Genomic DNA, 16,628 nt, shown 5'->3' on the forward strand with positions numbered 1-16,628 from the left:
CTAGGTCGGGAAAACATTTTTCTCTCTCTTACCTTGTTGCTTCATCTAACAGAAGAATTTTGGGGTTCTGAAGAAGAAAGTAAAATTGGTTACGATTACAATGGGACAAGATCTGAATGTAACAAAAATATGGTGTTTGTACGGCTCAGCAATTATTTCTTCAGAAGATCTGGGTGCCACTCTGAAATTACATTTAGTAAGTCTACATGCTGAGACAGGAAAATGGAAACAGCGCTTTCGTCTCCAGTTCTGCAAGCCAAAGAAACAGAACACTACTAACTGGTGACTATTTCAAAGATACCTAACCTAACGGCAGCACCGTGGGAGGTGATTTTTAACCTATACTTGGCAGCACTGCAGTCAGAAGTTCGATTTCCTATTTACAACTTCTTTTACAGATCTTTCACGGTGGTTCAGCTGAATGCTGCTTGGTGTCTGTCTGCTACTTTACTGCCCAGAAACACAACATAACAGAATTCTACCAGCAATCAGTGTTTCAACCACAGATGAGAGCTCACAACACTGTGTAACTCTTCTTAATGAACAGGTGGAGTCTTACCTTGAGCAGAGCTCGAGCAATTGCAATTCGCTGCTTCTGTCCCCCTGGAGAAAAAGGCAGTAAATTGAAATAGGAGAACACATACAAAGTCCTTTTAACTAGAGGCCTGCGCTGAGCTGGTTTAGGCACTTGCATTAAGAAGGGAACAGAGGCGATGGTAATACTGATGGTGGGCTACGACTTGGAGAACAAGAGTGAATAACAACAGCAACAAAATACAATTTTGGCTTCACTCCGAAGCATCATGATTTTAAGATCAAATAACAAATGTACCTGAAAGTAGAATGCCTTTTTCTCCAACTACAGTGTCAAACCCTTTAGGAAAATCTCTGATAAACTCAGCAGCGTTTGCTATTTCGGCAACTTTCAGAATCTCCTCTGCAGTCACAGTAGATGGATCCTCTGCACCATAGGCAATATTTTCAGCAATAGAACAGGAGAACAGAATTGGTTCCTGATAAATTAAAAAATGGAGCTGAATTTCAATTACAAGACACAGCATTAATCCATTGTATATCCATATAAAAGAATATGCATGCTAAAGTTAATTGAAATAGGGAAAAAAATCCAACCAAAACCCAAATTCTCCTAATAACAAAAAGCAGAGCAGAGCACTGTCAGATAGAAGTGATGTGCAATGGGAAAATGTGTGAAATGAGGGAAGTCTGCTCTTCCTAGAACATAAGAAGAAAACACTTGCAACAGCAGTTATGGTGAAATGGAGGAACTTTATTGAGAAGCAAGACTATGCATTTCTACAAAGAAGAAAAGTGTGACACAGCGAGTTGCTTAGAGAAAATTCTTTCATTCACTTAGGAATTTGTTTCTTGCTTACCTGACTCACTGTTCCTATCTTTGTCCTGAACCACAACGGATTTAACTGACGAATATCAAAGCCGTCAACAGTGATAGTACCTTAAAGTAAAGAAACAGTAAAGTTAAGGGTGTTCTGACTTGCACTGAAGAGGCAGATTAATCAGCTGAGAACAAGGGCCCCTGGATGCATGCATACCAGGATGCTGTCAGAGCAGATCAGAGATGCAAAACAATGCAGGCACCACCACACAGCAATCACATACCCCAAGGGGAAGCACACTTGCACCAATGAGATGGTCCCATCAGGACCTCAGTGCAGGAACCTCTATTGTTTATAAGGTGTATCAGAGATACAAAGCATTACTTGTCAGATCAGAACAACACGCAAAACATACCTGCAATAGGATCATACAGCCTTAGAAGAAGAGATACAATAGTTGACTTCCCTGTGCCACTCGAGCCAACCAGCGCCATCACAGAACCAGCTGGAATGGAAAGGCTGAAATCTTTGAAAATGGATGTTTCTGGACGTGTTGGATAAGCAAACTCGACGTCCTTGAATTCTAAAGCACCTCTGAATGTGTCTTTGCCTAACGTGATTCCCTCTATATGAGGAAATAAAACAGAAACATATGAACAGGCATTAAAACCAGCTCAAACCTTCCAGAACCTGCTTTATAGACAGTCAATAGAAGTTATATCTCTTCACGTTAAACATATGGACAATTGGAAGCCACAGCATTGGACCACAGAGGTTATGTTTCAACCATGATTAAGTCAGTGTGGTACACTGCTCACTCCTGACTGTGATTTGAGCTTGCTTGCCCAACAGTGAAGCTTTAGGCTACTACAGCAATAGGGATAACATGTAACAACTTCTGGTGTTCATAACTAAAACAATAATCTGAATTTTTAAACATATTATAAGCAATTTATATTTTATCAGTTTGGAGCAATTAAATAAAATGACACACTGCTGAAGGCCAAAGTCCTGTTGCCATGGAACAGATGCAAAAAGATAAACACTACTGCCCTTTCTCTGTCACAAAAGTCACCTGAAATGGCCGCCCCTTTGGAGGGGAACAGACCACTTGGAACCACCATTTAAATCATTAGCTTTTAAGTATAAGCTGTCACTATCACTGCTGATTGATTTGTGATCAAATTTTAAGCATTTTTTTAAGCGGAAAATATAACAAATTCAGGACAAGGAAGCATTCAAAGATCAATCAGAGGCATAATACGTAATTCTTAATACGTCAAAGTAACAAGTAATTGCTTCTCTTTATTGTCAGTTCCAGTCATTGCATAGTCTATAACATTGCCTGAAATACTGAAGGCTACTTCAGAGCTGGAAGTCTGGTACCACAAGTTCTTTCTCTACATACTGCTTGTAAAAATATCTAAAAGCTGTATGCAGAGTTGTGCTCATTTTGTGTTTGGTGTGAGGAGGTGTTTCACAGGGGCCTGGACAGTAGAGAAAAAGTCTCTTGGCTTAAAAAACTTTTGCTTAATGGGATGCATTACACAAGCAATTCACACCAAGTATCTTCTATAAGCAACTCAATGAACTACTCTGAGACAGGCAAATGCTGTTTTTATCCAGAATATATTCAACACTGGAGGGTGCTGTCTGGCTTCCAAACAATACAGCTGCAAATTGGGTTGCTGACAAAATTTTTAGGCACAAGGTCAGAAGGCAGATTTATTGATGGTGTTTGTGTATCTTCTTTTGGGGATTTGATAACTACATGAACAAGCTACCCTTTATAAAAAGCTAATTCCTCTCAAAGGCAAGCAGCTTTTTTTCTGTAAAACTACTGATAAAATAGATGTGATTTCAGACACACCAATCTATCTTTAGGCTTAAAGCAGCCCACGAGAAATATTATATGTGAATGACTGAATTGTCACAAGCACTGCCTGGTTTTCCTCACACTTCCATCAGTGTCAAACTTGATTAAACAAGGACATTACCTCCCCTTCAAAACTCTTTTGCTTTCTTTCCCTGTAGCTTAAAATACTGCAGCGACATCAAGAATATTATGTGTCTGTAACCAGGGCCAACACCACAAACTCCAGGTTAGGAGACTGCTCATGCAGAGGCCCATAACTCCCTTACCTGTGGTGAATTAGGTAAGCTGTTCACCAGAATGGCTCCTGCCCCTTCTACAGGGTAAAGTGTGGGGGCAGTGCTACTGGGAGGAGAAGGATGGAAGTCATTCCAAAAGCCACACCTGCTGTACCTACACATCTCATGTCCTCTCAAAGATACTCCACCTTTGCTCCACCTTTTCCTTCCTTTCATTCCTGTCTTAGCCAAGCCCCTACTCTTATATCAGAAGAGCTACAAACTAAATTTGACACATGCTGCTGAAATGCCTCAAACTGTGCTTGCAACTTAGATTTCAAGTTGATGCCTTACCAAAGAACCAGCCGTCACTAGATCAGTGTGAATTGTCTCCATAAACTTGAGATATTCTTAAGGTGGAATGCCTGGTTTTGAAAGCTTCTTTTTTCAGACTGCTGATTTCATAGACATTAGAGATGGTAAGTCCTTCAATGAAAACATGAAATACAGCCATCTTGTACAGAGCTCCTCCCTCTCCTTTTTTTTCCCTTCAACAATAATGAAACAAGGACCCACCGTTAAATGGAAGTTGGGGCTTCCTCTCAGTAAGTTCCCACAGACGTCCACCAGCACCCAATCCTTTCATTAATTCAGAATAAAAGGAACTCAGACCTAAGCAAAAAGAAGAACAGCACTATGCATCTATATCAAACGGAAGACATGAGTAGGCATCAGCTTCGCACTGCACCAGCATCAAAGCATCAGATATGTGTAGGGGATCTTTAAATCCAACACACTATCAGACTCTGAATGCCCTTCACTGTCAGTTTTACCAGATGATCCTAAAGGTCCCTTCTAAGGCCAAATCATCCTATGATTGTCTGATTCTCTGCTGGCTGAGTCAGCCACAGGAGAGATATAGAATAAAGTAAGTTGGCCTCAAAATGCATGCAGTGCTAAGAGTGATTTCAGGAGGGCAGAAAACCCAAGGTATCCTAAAATAGGCTTACTGGTTTATTCTTGCAGAGCAACAAGCCCAGCACAAGGCGTAGTTAGGGCTTATCTTCACGTTATTGCAAAAGACTGTCTGAAAGCTGGCAGTGTGAGGCATGAACCATGTCAAGAAGCTGCTTGGCAGAAAAAGCCAAACCTCCTGCAGCTTACTGCCCAGTGCCAGGCAGAAGGTGTCACTCCCACACAGAGCACTGAAACTGAGACACACACATTTGCAAATCCAGAACCATTTGTAAACAAGACTGTATAATACTGACAGCAGATACCAATGAGAAGATGTTTTTAATTTTCTCAGCCCGTCTTCAATTTTTGGTAGAAGACTCTGGCAGCAAAGTTTTGTAAACGGAACTCTCACAGCAAACAAATAGAGGCAGTGTTTCAGATTACACAATGAACTTCACAGCTCACTGCATCAGCTCTGGTATGTAATAATGACAAAATATACTGTGCGGACAAAGTGCTCAGATTTCTATGGTTTTAGGTGTCCAGGAAGGCAGGCACCTTGTAGCAATACACCTTTACTTCAGAGTCCCCATAAGAATGAGTTCTGTGCAGAACTATAGTTCCCAATAACCTCAAGGAGAATTTTTAAAGATATTTTTATTGGAAATAGGACTCAACAATGTGTCTCCAGTGTTTCTAATATAATTTGACATTTATTGAATATTATTTTTCCCCATGTTTCCAAAGCACCAGGTATCTGTCCACTGACCAAGTGTAAATGATTCAGAGATGACAGATATTTGGTGGTTGGAATGGGTTCCACTGCGGTTCTGATAGCCAAGGAAGCAGATCTTTTAAGAGCTTCTTCCCTCACACCTCCAGACTGACTGCAACGCTTTGAAGTGAACAAAATCTAATTCCTTATTCCGTACCTCCTATGCTTATTCCAACCCAGAAGGCATACATTAGGAATGAAGAGAGTTCACCAACTGTCATGGAAGCACTGCCCATCAGTAATCCTCCTTTGTATAAGACTGAGAGGACAATTAAGTTTCCAGAAAGGCCAGTCTAAGGAAAAAAGAAAAGGAAATCAGACTTATCGCAGACAGGAAATATTGTTTCAGAATTTTCCTTCTACTTAAAGAGTTATCTACAGTTTTAGAGGACTGAGCTAAATCTGAGCAAAGCCCAGCCAAGTCAATAGCCATACAGACATCCAGTGACACTGCACTGTGCCGTCCAATAAGTGTACAAAGAGCAAGTAATTCCCCCCCCCCCCTTTTTAATCCTCATTTCCGAAAATGGAAAGGAATGATAAACATAGGCATAATTCAAGAAGGGTTGATAGGCTGTGGTTAGGCTGCAGTTTTAGCTGGTAAACAAATTCAGTGCAAACTGTTACAAACAAACACAATCTCACTCCAGTCCATACTTCCTTTGCATGGCTGATCACCTCATCAGGAAGCCAAACATGTAAAATACCAAATGTGAGGAAAGATTTCCACTGGTTTAGTTCCATGAACAGGAGGTAAGGGCTTAGATGGATAATACAAAGGAAGGTGTGAGACAGAAAGAGAAGCTAAAACGGACTTTATCATACCAATTCATCTTGAGGTAGAGTTTCACAGCAATTTAGACTGATTTAAGTCCAATCTTCCCACAGTTTTATGTTGGTTCAATTTACCCTCAATTCATTTATTTGCAAATCTGCAAGTATCCTCATGAATTTTACAATAATTGACACTTGGAATAACACGGTTGGTTTCCTTTCATCAAAGCATACTTACTGCTCCAAAGAAGCCTGCCCGAGCTAGTGCCTCCTTTCTAGCCAACTGTAGCACGTAATCAACTTTATTCGTGTATTTCTCCATTTCAGCCATTTCTTGCCCAAAAGCTCGAACTGTTCTTATGTTTCCGATCCGCTCTTCGGCTAACTAGATTAAAGCAAAGAAGAAAGCAAACACAAATAGTCACACCATTTTGAATGTTCCTATTATAGACCATTTGAAAGTCAAACCAATATTACTATGCTAATCTCCAAGTACATTCCTTTGATTACCACTGAAAAATTCTCATGCCCTCCTCCTGACTTTTTTTTTTCCCTTTAACTTTTATATGCTAATTTTATTTTGCATGCCCAGGCAGTTTTAAAACAGAACTTCAAGACTACCTGGATTTCAGTGCAAACAGAGAATGAAAAGAATAAAAAAAAGAACAGGGTTCCAAAAAAAGCTTAATTTGATGTGAACAACGAACACCTGAAAATTACTGTTCACAGTAACTTACAACAGCACCATAGGGAAGGGGGAAATAAAGAACATTGCACTCTGTAGTACCATGTGACAGAAATCTTTCTGTTATTTCCTGAAACAATTCCACTCATTGAAACAAAGCAGCACCAGGAATTAATTTAGCCCAACTGCCAATGCCCCATTCTGACTCGGTATTTTATTTTAACTTCTAAACAGCGAATTAGAAGTTTTAAAATGACCTAAACTGTAAGCAGTTGGACTAGGTTGTTAGCAGACACTGTGATATCCCTAAAAAAACCAAACATGACCCCTTTTGGGTGTAGGAGTAGGAGATAAAAACACAATAATTGTCTTTCCCACACACTGTTCAATCTGAAGATAGGAACAGAACACTAAAATTGCTTGTCTGAGTGAACTCCCACACTGAGTTTTCACACTGTGAGCTTCCTTTGGATACAGGATGAGAGAGTTATATGGAAGATGTCTAATCTTTCTGCTGCACAATTTACAGATTTCCTACGTAGGATACCCCAAGTTTAAAACAACGGATAACTATGGTTATCTTAGCTAACCTTTCCTCATTATACTTCTATGCATTTTAATGACATTTCCCCAACCTTAGTCTGAGAGGAAATGAACATTTTATCACTATTTATCTCCTAGCACTTTTCAATATTTCATTGCACTCAGAAAACACAATTAAGTCCTTTTCCCAACATCCTCCTTGGAAACAACAATTACTTCTATTTCCCTCTCAAAGAACTAAGTACACACTGAGATGCCCAGAAACTTATGTATATAGAAAACATTCTAGCCTCAAACATTAAAGAAGATGAAAACAAGTCAATGATTCCTTTCATTCCTTAGAGAGGTCAACTCTCTAAGTTTTAAAGAAACCAGAAACTGGGGCATGGGAAGTTCCGTACAGATTTGCACAAGAACTTCTTCACAGTGAGGGTGATGGAGCACTGGAACAGGCTGCCCAGGGGGTTGTGGAGTCTCCTTCTCTGGAGATATTCAAGACACATCTGGACGCCTACCTGTGCGATGTGGTGTAGGGAGCCTGCTTTGGCAGGGGGGTTGGACTTGATGATCCTTTTCCAAAGCACTGTTGGTTTTGAGTTGCATGGATAAGTGTTACCAAAGCTTATATTTGTAGTGTCCAGGTGTGAAACTAAAGGCATAGCATGGCTTAGGGCAATGTTCAGTACGGTTATCTTTAGATCTGTAACTTCAGAAATAGTAATCTAAATACATCAGAGTAGCTTTGAAGTTGGCTAGAAGGGTCTGCTGCAAGATTACCTGTGTTGCTTCTGCAAGAGAATCCTGGGTCATTTTAGTAAGTTTTCGCAAGTATCTTCCATAAATCACAGCCAGGACAGCCAAGGGTGGCACAACGCTCAGAACAAACGCAGCAAGGCTAGGAGATACAAAAAACTAGAAGAAAAAGGAACGTGTCAGGGGATTATGTTCAGTTTTCACTTCACCTTGATTTCTGTAGTTAAAACAGAAAAATCTCAAAAAAAAAAAAAATTAAATTAAAAACTGATTTAACTGACACACGTTATAATTATTCTGCAATAGTCTCTCTTTCTATACAGTCTTTTTATAGTCCACCTTTTAAAACTCCATAATGGCAGCAGCATTTCTGAGGAAGATATAAAGTTATTCCCATTAATCTGTGTCAGAATAAACCTCAGGCTCTTGGCATACATAAAAACAGAAAGATGTAATTGTTATCAGTAACACAGTATTAAAACTTGAAAGCTTCATAGTGGGAACTGTTACCACTTTCTAATAAAATCAGTCTTGGAAGATTATTTTTTCCCCTAATCCTTGAATTGACCATGCTTTTATCTTGCATTTAAAGTAATTGCCACCAGCGTATCTTCTCTTGAATAAGTGTAACAAAATTCATGAAAACCACCAAGGGAAGTCAGATATTTTTGTAAATAAACTCACTACTGGGAAACATTAACTAATGCACCACACCAAAGCCTTCACTCACACACTTCCTACCCAAATACAGCACTAAGTGACATGGTTTAGTAACTTCAAGGTTGGTGGTTGGACTTAATGCTCCTGAAAGTCTTTTCCAAGCTGGATGGTTCTAGGACTCTATTCTATCTTTCTATAATAATTATAAACAAAAATACTACCACCTGTAAAAATCTTGAGCAGTATCTCAAAGTTCAGTGCTTGCTGTCTTTGCTCACCTAGGTTTTACCCTGAATCAATGAACTTTAATGAGTATTACATCAGGCCCATCACATCTTATTCCACCAATAATCAACGAAACAGTACTACTAATTTTATTATATTCACTAAGAATAGAGTTAAATTATTTGCCTACTAAATTTCTGAACCACATGCTTTGAACTGAAAAATAAAAATGAAGCTACAAGAAGCAATAAGCAAGGAGCAGATTACCATACCATCATTCCAACCCCAACAGATGCCTGAGCGCCTGCTCGGAGCCCATCGGAAAGGTTTTCGGTCAATGAACGGCCCAAGAGTGCTGTATCTGAAGATAAGCGGTTTATCAGCTCTCCTGTTCTGGTCTTGTCAAAGAAAGCAGTTTCTTGCTTAAGAATAGAGGAGAACATGGTTGTTCTCAAACGTTTCACAATTCTTTGACCTGTCAGAAACAGAAGGCAGTCAAGCATGCCTTAGAACACTTTACACACATCTACAATGCAAAAATCATGGCACTCAACAGCACAGAACGAGTCACATTACAGAGTTTTACTGTATCATAGGAACATAAATGCTCTGAGATATCGCACAACAGTAAATAAAAATGAACAATTATTCAGCATGCTTATCTTTGCATTATTAATTTACCTTTGATCTGGAAAGGAAAGCTACTGATTCCAAGAGGTTTTTCTTAGCCAGTGCCAAGACTTTATTTTACATCACCAGATATCCTGACCGTGAAAAAACAAAGGTGACTCTCAGGTCCACTTTTTTGTTTTTACCTGCAGTCTGCATGAGGTAGACACGAGTAGCATTAGCAGCAGCACCGCATAGAAAGATTCCACTCAGCAAGGCACACAGGCTGGACAGGCTGTCAGTGAAGTCGTTGCTGGGATTTGTGTAAATGACATCGATCACCTTCCCCAGAAAGAAAGGGGCCGACATGGTAATGACACTGGAAACTGTCAGAAACCCAACGGCAGCTGCAAATTAACAAGGAAAACGTAAGGAAACAAAGTCTGAATTTGCAAGATCGTTAATAGTATATATGAAATATTTTTTCTCTTCAGATTTCTATTAAGTTTGTGAGCATGAGCACTACGTAACATTCTTTTAGGTCATGTTCTGAATGGGATGTTTTAAGTCACTGAATAAATTACCTTAGGCAAGATACACATTAGAATTACAGGAGGGGAGCCAACTCTTTGAAAAGGTAGATAATATCAGGACAAGGGGAAATGGTTTTAAGTTGAAGGAGGGAAAATTTAGGTTGGGTATCAGGAGGAAGTTCTTTACTATGAGAGTGGTGAGGTGTTGGAACAGGCTGCCCGGAAGGGCTGTGGATGCCCTGTCCATGGAGGTGTTCAAGGCCAGGTTGGATGGGGCCCTGGGCAGCCTGGTCTAGTATTAGATATGGAGGTTGGCAGCCCTGCCTGTGGCAGGAGGGTTGGAGCTTGATGATCCTTGAGGTCCCTTCCAACCCAAGTCATTCTGTGATTCTATGATATGAAAACTCCGAAAGTCTCTGTATACAATCACGGTTCTGGAACTGTTCGCTTCATCTAACATATCCTCTCACACTTGACAAGGTTGTCTTTCCACAGATGTCATCCTCTGAGAGCATAACCACCAGTAAGTTTTCCATATCCCCCACACAATCCCTCACTGCTGTTTGGTTTGTTTTTCATTACTCATGTTTGTTAAACAAAGACTTCCAACTGTTGGTTTCTGAAATATTAATGGACTGAAGCAAAGATCTGATTTGAGAACCATCTAAAACAAGCAATTCTACTTGCAAGAAAAAGATAATGCATATATGTTTTAATCTTGATGGGTAAAAATAATACCCATACCATGTTTGTTTTGTTTAACTCTTCACTATTGTTGGTCTGAAAGAAAAATAGTGTAAGTATGAATAGAAGTCTGCTTGCTAAGGAGCAGTGCTCATCATCAATGAATTCCTGTTGCAAGATCACCTTGATAGCTCTGTCTGAAGCTGTTTCACACAGCACTAGAGCACAACTGATCCTTATGAACTTCCCTCTGCAAAGAAATTTCATAAGCCAAGAATACAACTTGATCCTGAGAAGGCAAACCAGGCCTGAAAGGCTGAGAGCTCAAAAAATACCCTCTTGTTCAAAAACTGAACAAACCTGATGTGGAAATCACTGAACCACAGCAAACAGTGCCATTTATAAAGCATAATTTTCAAGCAGACGGCTCCACACTGAAAGCAACCACTCATATGGTTACCATAAAACTACTCGCAGATAATGCCTTCCAAGGCAAAAAGGAACTTTACTGAAAACCCTGGAGTCATCTGAGTTCTCCTTCGATTATCCTGAGCTTCTTGTATCACTCTTATTATGGTGTGAGAGCAGCTGTGCACTGCTATAGAGCAATACACCCAACATCTGTCACAGATGGTGTGATGCCCCTTATCACCTTCACACACACATATAGAAAGCTTTGCTTCAGTTTGACTTTAAGCAAAAATACAGCTGTGCTTTCCTAATGAAAAACTCAAGGCAATAAGAAACATATACCCACCACCACCTGAAGCAAATGCTTCCCCACGTGCTAACTGCTGTCCCAGGAGGGTTCCATACACTGCCCAAACAAGCTTGGCTTCCATGTCCAACCTACCATACTCAGTTCTTATGTCATGAGTTGCATGTGGTCATTCAGTTGTGCTACGAAGAATATCAAAGGATTCAAAGCTTGAATTGGAAGCTACAGAAATTATATGAAGCCAGAGTAGAAATCTAAGATTCCCTGCTGCAAACCTATCTAACCCACAACCAAATCTCATAAGCACATTATTTAGTAGCAAGAACTTCACCCAAGCAAGTGACCTCGTTAGCACACTGACTGCAGAGGTATATTCAGGCTGTGAAGCAGCAGGGAAAATCCAACAAATCTGGGTCATCTCCTGTCAGGAAAAGCTGGTCTGTGAGACAGCAGAAGATAGTCAAGCATTGCTTTCGTGGGCACAGCACAGTGTTGCAGCTTGGTGTCCATGGGTCCTGCCACCTTCTCAGTTATGGATGGAAATGGACAACTGTATAATGTAAACACTCAGCAAAGTAAGAGGAGCGTACAGCTAAAAGTCCCTTCTGTCTGTCCAGTGGTACAGCATTCCTGCCCTGGATTTACCAGCCACACTTCCTCACTTAAACTAGTATGAATTTCACTGTAATTACCTCCAACAGCCTTAGCCGGACTGAAAATCAATGCCAGCATGAAACGTAAACTGCAGGCTACTAAGCTACTTAGGTATTAGTCAGTGGGTTGTTAACAATACACACTAACAATGCAGTCCCAAAAATTAAGGCTCATATCACTCCAACTGCTAATTCTCCCCCTTAAGCAGTACACATGCCTACAGGAATTTAATCACAAATCACAAGCAAAATGAAGCTCCACAATTTGATTCTAACAGCAGAGAAACCATAAAATAGCACAGATGTCGAGCTGCTGAGCTACTGTTGATTAATAAAAGAAAGAGGACTCAGCAGCCACTCTTATCTCCATGCACAAAGAAGAGCTGTCACTGTGATAAGTGGCTAAAGGGAGGAGCACAAGGTGCTCGGCAAGCAGATAGGAAAATACTTTGGTGCCACTGTGTGCTGTCACTGACAAAGGTCAGTGTAAATGTTAAAGTATTCATTTCACACAGCCTGCTCTGTTACCCAGATTACCCCAAACAAAAGTGCGTTCTGGACCCCATACACACACACACGTATATGTATGTATATATATGGCTGTTATCAACACCATTGAGGCACACTTTGCTGTTGGATTAAACATTTCAAAGTTGCTTGTGCTTACCCTGCAATTGAATAGAACTATTGTTTACTCGGAGCGCGGTTTGGATGAAGCGCAATGGACAGATTCTCACAGGGAGAAAGAAGGAAGAGGGAAGAAATAAAAAGGATCGTTTTGAAAAGGCATTTTTGTGGCCTCCCGCACACAGTGGGATCGAATAACTTCAACGGTGGCTCTATCCTATGATTCTGTGATTGTTCTGTGAGGAAAGGTTTGCAGGGGGTGCTGTGTGTTAGTGCATAGCAGCTCCTTGGCAGGGCACACTAATGCTTCCTGAGCCAGCAGGCGGCACAGAGCCACGCATAAGACAAGATGCAAATATCTCTTTCAGGGCCAACTGGAGCAGGTCACCTTTACGTTTGTATCTGCACCAACCCAACTGACGCCGTTTCCTCCTGCTTTTTTAACAGAACTTCATTTGGATCCAAACTATTTGGGCCACGTGACGATAACGCATTAAGTCCTGCAACCATGAATAAGAACTTGCACAGAAGTACCTTGCATTTCTCAACACCACCTCCTCACCCAGACCTGCCTACCACACCTTCCCTCCCTCACCCCAGGGAGGGTTGCAGACAGGGACAGGATCTGCCCACAAATGAAGTTTGTGCCAAGTCCTGTAGGCCCAGGGCTGTCACAGGAGCACACCTGCTGTCCACCAATTCAGGTGGCTTGAGAAAAAGCAAGCGAACAAACAGCGATTTGCTAAGTTTCTTTCTAAGCAGCAATTGATCCTGTTGCCCTCAGGAGAAGCAATATCAAGACTACTTTGTATCAGCTGGCCCTGTCAGCGGTGCTGTAACAGACCGTGGTGCTTTACTCCATCCTGAGGAAACTAAACAGAATTAAACAAATCGTTTAAGAAGCATTTCTTTTTTTTTTTTCTTTTTAAATGAAAGTTTTTGGCAACACACTCTCGGTTGGCACAGCTCGGATGTGTGAGAATAAACCAACAAACCAACACAAAAACAACCCTGGGGTCTCCCATTATCTGCCTCGTTGCGTGCAGCCTCAGACCCGAGTTTACTGCAATGTACTTTCGGAGCGAGCCCAGCACACGCACAAAGGCGGGAAGCAGCACCAGCCGAGTTCCGTAACTTCCCCAACTGCTGCCTTCCCTGCGTGCAGCCCCAGGCAGGGTTTGAGGGGCGGGCTGGGATCCTGCCCGCAGCTTTTCACACGCACCCGGCGCTCCCCTCAAGGCCTCCCCGCGTCGCTCCGGGCGGGTCGACCCGCCCGACCCGGGGCTGCCCGCGGGCACGGTGCCGCTCCCCACCGCGCTCCGCCGAAGCCCCGCGGGGCCGGAGGGCCGCGGCCGGTACCTGTCAGTCTCCAGCGCTCGGGACGCGCCAGGGCCAGCAGCCTCCTGGCGTCGAAGCGCGGCGGCCCGGCGGCGGCTCCCCGCGGTGCTGTCGGGGCCGGCGGCGGTGTGGGCTCGGGGCCGGCGGCCACACTCAGTGCGCGCGGGGCGCTGCCCGCCGCTCCGGGCGGCAGCAGGAGGCGGCAGCTCAGCGCCCCGCTCAGCGCCCCGCACCTGCCGGCCGAGCTCGTAGAGGCGCGGAGCCCGGCGGCCCCGCAGGCGGCCCGTACCCAGGGGGGCGGCACCGCGCGGTGCAGCAGCGGCAGCAGCCAGGGCAGGCGCGGCGCGTAGCCCGCCATGCGACCGGCACGGCGGAGCCCGGGCGGCAGCTGAGCTGCGGCCGGTCCGCGCCGCGCGACTCTGCGGCAGGAGGAGGCGCCTCAGAGCCGCCGCCGCCGCCCATGGGTCGGCAGCCGGAGCCGCACGGGCAGCGGCCGGTGTGCGTTGCGCCGATAAGGCTGTGGGTGCGACCTGCTCTTCCCCAGCGGCTTTTTGCCGCCCGGCCGGGTGAAATGGCGGCCGAAGCTGCCCTGCGGCGGGTACCGCCCGGAGCTGAGGCGGCCCCGGGGAAGGACAGAAAGAAGGGAAGTGGCGCTGCTGCCCAGCTCGCTCAGGAGCCACCTCGGGCACAGCGGCCCGGGGCGGGATGGGGGGGTTGCCCCTCTTTGCCAGAGCATCCCTACGGACAGGCGTGCCACGGCCGGACTAGGAGCTACGGGACCCATACAACGAAGCCGTCAATAGCGTTATTTTATTACTATTTCTGCACACTGCCGCCGATAATCACACACCACCCCGACACAGACCCCGGATTTCTCCCATCTGGGCCCGGTCCGGCGCCTGCGCGGCGTGTTTTTCACGCCTCTTTTCTTTTACAGCATCCGGGGGGACTTTTGTGGCTCTGGCGGCCTCCTCCGACAGAAAGGCACAACGAGTCGAGTCCCGACGAGAAGAGAGCCGGGCGGGACGGGGCGGGTCTGCTCTGCACTGCTGTGCTGTGCTGTGCTGCCTGCACCCGGCGTGGCCTCGCAGCCGTATAGTGTAGTACAGAGCCCCGCTGCCTCCTCCAGAGGGAAATACTGACCTAACTGCCCTCAGCACCGGCTTGGAGTAGAACCAGGCCTTTCTAATGCTTCACGATGTAGTAAATGTTTGGGTGAACAATCCACCCTCTGCACACAGTGGAGGTGGTGCAGTAGGAGGAACAACCACCTTCACTCTGCTTCCTTGGAAGCTTATAAGATCAGCTGCCTTTTATCTGCTTCTGTATCCATCACCTAGAGGAACTCCCTGGGACACGTTGATCTCTGGCTGCTTCAGTGGGAGCAGTGCTGTGCCACTGAGAACAAACAGCAAGCAGGGACTTCATAGATGATGACAAACCTACACAAAGATTAGACAATTCTACTTTAAACTGAACTGTGAGGATCTGAACGAGACAAGAAAGCAGGGCTGCTGGTAAAGAAAGCCTTCCTTGTCTAACTCCTCTCAAACGCAGCTTGGTGCACATTGTTGAGTTATTTCAGTCAGTCTTGGCTCCTACCCAGTACTTAAAAAATATACATATAAGTCATAGCTAACGTGCAGCATGATGGGATAGTCTTTGGCTGGGGACATTCAGGCAGTTAATTTAACTGTCATATCAGTGTCTGGTAATAGTACAGTTTTAGAGGCTGGCTCACTGCGAACCAAGGAAAGCCATCTCAGGATTCAGCTGAGGAACACACTGAGCCTGGAGGACTAAGTCAGCAGCAGTTAAAACAAGGTTAGCAGAACTGCTCCAAGTCCTCTCTCATTTTTCTTGGCAAACACAGAGGATCTAGTAACAGAAATATCACTTTGGCAAAATGTTCTCAGACTCAAAAGGCATTTGTCAGATGGCTTCTTTAACAAAGGAAGCTAAATGGGAAGAAATACAACGAATTTCTCTGTTAGGGAAGCTAAAACTTCTGAACAGTGTGGCAGCGTGCTGATCAGGGGATGCAACTGTTAAACATGGGAATGGCAGCTCTAACAGAGCTGTGAATGGGCACAGCACTTTGTTTACTAGAGCAAATACCCTGAAATTCAGGCTGTCAACCAATTGCAGACCACTGAGATTACTACAGGTTCAAGAACAGAATATATTTCATCTGGCAAGCAGCTCAGTAAATCTGAAAAAAACCCTTCTAAAAGACCCGTATTGCACAGCACATCAGCAATTTACCCATCTCCCATACTGTATTTTCAAAATGCCTGTTCCTGGACTGAGATCTTCGAGCTGCTTCACACATGGATTCACATCTAGTTGTCAGAAGATCAGCAATGCCATTCAACCTGTAGTACACACAGGTGTTTCTGGTCCTCTTAGAGCAGAGCTGCAGCATGCAGTTACTCATCTCAGCAAGGTCAAACATACTTCTGATATAAGGTTATGGTCATTTACCAATCTAAGGAGACATGGGGGGGGGGGGGGGGAAGAGCAGTTGTGTGGTGTCCTGTGATCTCAACTCTTACTCTGTTTTGATGCTCTTGAAAGAATTCTTTCACATGGGTCCAGGAAGCCTGAGGGAAGCCAAGAAGGAATCATCATTTAATTCTGACCATCTA

The 16,628-nt window shown here is 43.8% G+C and overlaps 1 protein-coding gene across 1 annotated transcript; it reads right to left on the reverse strand.

The window, feature by feature from the left end:
* Nucleotides 1–14,353, reverse strand: ABCB10 (ATP binding cassette subfamily B member 10). The gene is made up of 12 exons (XM_015857916.1): nucleotides 14,002–14,353; nucleotides 9,634–9,834; nucleotides 9,091–9,293; nucleotides 7,958–8,092; nucleotides 6,191–6,337; nucleotides 5,336–5,471; nucleotides 4,023–4,118; nucleotides 1,771–1,980; nucleotides 1,395–1,474; nucleotides 833–1,013; nucleotides 560–603; nucleotides 1–67 (listed from the first exon to the last, which is right to left on the reverse strand). The coding sequence occupies exons 1-12, from the start codon at nucleotides 14,336–14,338 to the stop codon at nucleotides 29–31; spliced, it is 1,809 nt and encodes a 602-aa protein (XP_015713402.1). The 5' UTR covers nucleotides 14,339–14,353; the 3' UTR covers nucleotides 1–28.
* Nucleotides 14,354–16,628: the final 2,275 nt, after the last annotated feature.

The sequence above is a fragment of the Coturnix japonica genome, chromosome 3, assembly GCF_001577835.2.
Source record: "Coturnix japonica isolate 7356 chromosome 3, Coturnix japonica 2.1, whole genome shotgun sequence".
Lineage (NCBI taxonomy): Eukaryota > Metazoa > Chordata > Aves > Galliformes > Phasianidae > Coturnix > Coturnix japonica.

Bases quoted from the DNA above. Each gene is read 5' to 3' on its own strand.
- ABCB10 (XM_015857916.1), bottom strand. From the start codon at position 14,338: ATGGCGGGCTACGCGCCGCGCCTGCCCTGGCTGCTGCCGCTGCTGCAC. The intron at 9,835-14,001 runs GTACCGGCCGCG...GTTAATTTGCAG, and splicing joins CGAGCGCTGGAGACTGACAG to CTGCCGTTGGGTTTCTGACA. The intron at 4,119-5,335 runs GTACGGAATAAG...CTTTTTGCTTAG, and splicing joins GGTTGGAATAAGCATAGGAG to GTCTGAGTTCCTTTTATTCT.